We start from the raw sequence: 1,255 nt of genomic DNA, 5'->3' as shown, positions 1-1,255 counted from the left end.
CAGCCCGGTGTTAAATGTAATCAGTGCTCTTAATGTTTTTCCTGAGGTGTGGAATTAGAACTGTAAGCGATGCAATACTCTGCACAATATCGCTTCATTTGGAAAGCATCTGCTGTGTACAAACATCTGATAGACATCTTTCAGACGTCAGTTTTACGTACATTCTAAATCATAAAACTCTTAAAGACATCTTCTAAACGTCTATTTGACATCTGAAACGTCCTATAGTGTACTGCAGATGAGCAAACACTAAAAAATACCTCTTGCAGATGTAAATGCGACGTCAAATAGACGTCTCCGTGATGTACGTGTGCTATCAGGGTCACATTTTTTGGCTTTGCCTATTGTTAACTGTAATAAACTGTAAGGCACAGTTTTGGCGCCTAAATGCCAACTGAACTTTCTGAGAGATTAATTAGCACAAACATGTTTTGTGTACTTTTTTAGAGAAAAAGTTCTGTTTTGTTTGTTCAAATAATAATTATTATTGAGAACATGCATACTTACATTTCGACGAACCGTTACCACAGGAGTCTCTTTTGTGTGAAAATGCGAGGTCGTGTATTTAACCGTGCTTTGTGATTGCAGAAATGTTTAAAAATGCTACTGACGGTTTTTCTGTGTATTAGCCTACAGAAATGTCCACCTTGTGGTTTCGAGTCTTAACAGTTAAATCCCACGTAATTCGCAACCTAAATACAGTACGAGTGATAGTTTCTAATAATAATAAATCATCGGATCATTGGTCAATAATCAGTCCTGCCTTGAATTGCGCTCATGTATGATGAGAAATTAGCCAATGCGCGTTAAGGGGAGTGAGGAGCATTCATGGGCTATTTAAAAGGGCGCCCACAGGATTCTCTCCGGTCCGTCAGCGGCTCTCAAACACCGAAGTCCTACAGCCAGTCCAGCCGGGACAGACGCGCAGTATGGCGGCCAAGAAAGTCTGCATTATCGGCTCTGGCAACTGGTGCGTAACATTTATATTGCGTGATTGTTTTACACTGTTTTTGCTGGTTAATGTTTTACAGTGATAATGCAAAGCTACTGGCTGAAGTACATTTGGAAACGGCCTGTTTTAAGGTACAAACGGAATTTATTTCTATTTTAGGAAGTTGAATAAATGCGGTTGCACGTCTTCCCTCTGCGGATATCAAGTGCAAACCAGGAAAACCTCGGAATATCACAGATATTATAAAAAATGTTGGATTTTAGATTGAATTATTTATATATATATATATATATATATATATAT

General features: G+C 38.4%; 1 protein-coding gene across 2 annotated transcripts in view; it reads left to right on the top strand.

The window, feature by feature from the left end:
* Nucleotides 1-850: 850 nt before the first annotated feature.
* The window catches only part of LOC107727040 (glycerol-3-phosphate dehydrogenase [NAD(+)], cytoplasmic), a 7,661-nt gene continuing 7,256 nt past the window's right edge, over nt 851-1,255 (top strand). The window contains exon 1 of one of the 2 annotated variants that reach the window (XM_016536803.1): nt 851-970. In XM_016536803.1, coding sequence (XP_016392289.1) covers nt 930-970 — 41 coding nt within the window. In that variant the 5' untranslated portion in view covers nt 851-929. Of the gene's footprint in view, nt 971-999; nt 1,084-1,255 lie in introns of those variants that run through there. The other variant, XM_016536795.1, reaches the window with a different exon arrangement.

The sequence above is a fragment of the Sinocyclocheilus rhinocerous genome, unplaced genomic scaffold, assembly GCF_001515625.1.
Source record: "Sinocyclocheilus rhinocerous isolate Xijiao unplaced genomic scaffold, SAMN03320098_v1.1 scaffold2870, whole genome shotgun sequence".
NCBI lineage: Eukaryota > Metazoa > Chordata > Actinopteri > Cypriniformes > Cyprinidae > Sinocyclocheilus > Sinocyclocheilus rhinocerous.
The sequence above is the reverse complement of the archived record's forward strand: the minus strand, read 5'-3'. Positions and strand labels throughout refer to the sequence as shown.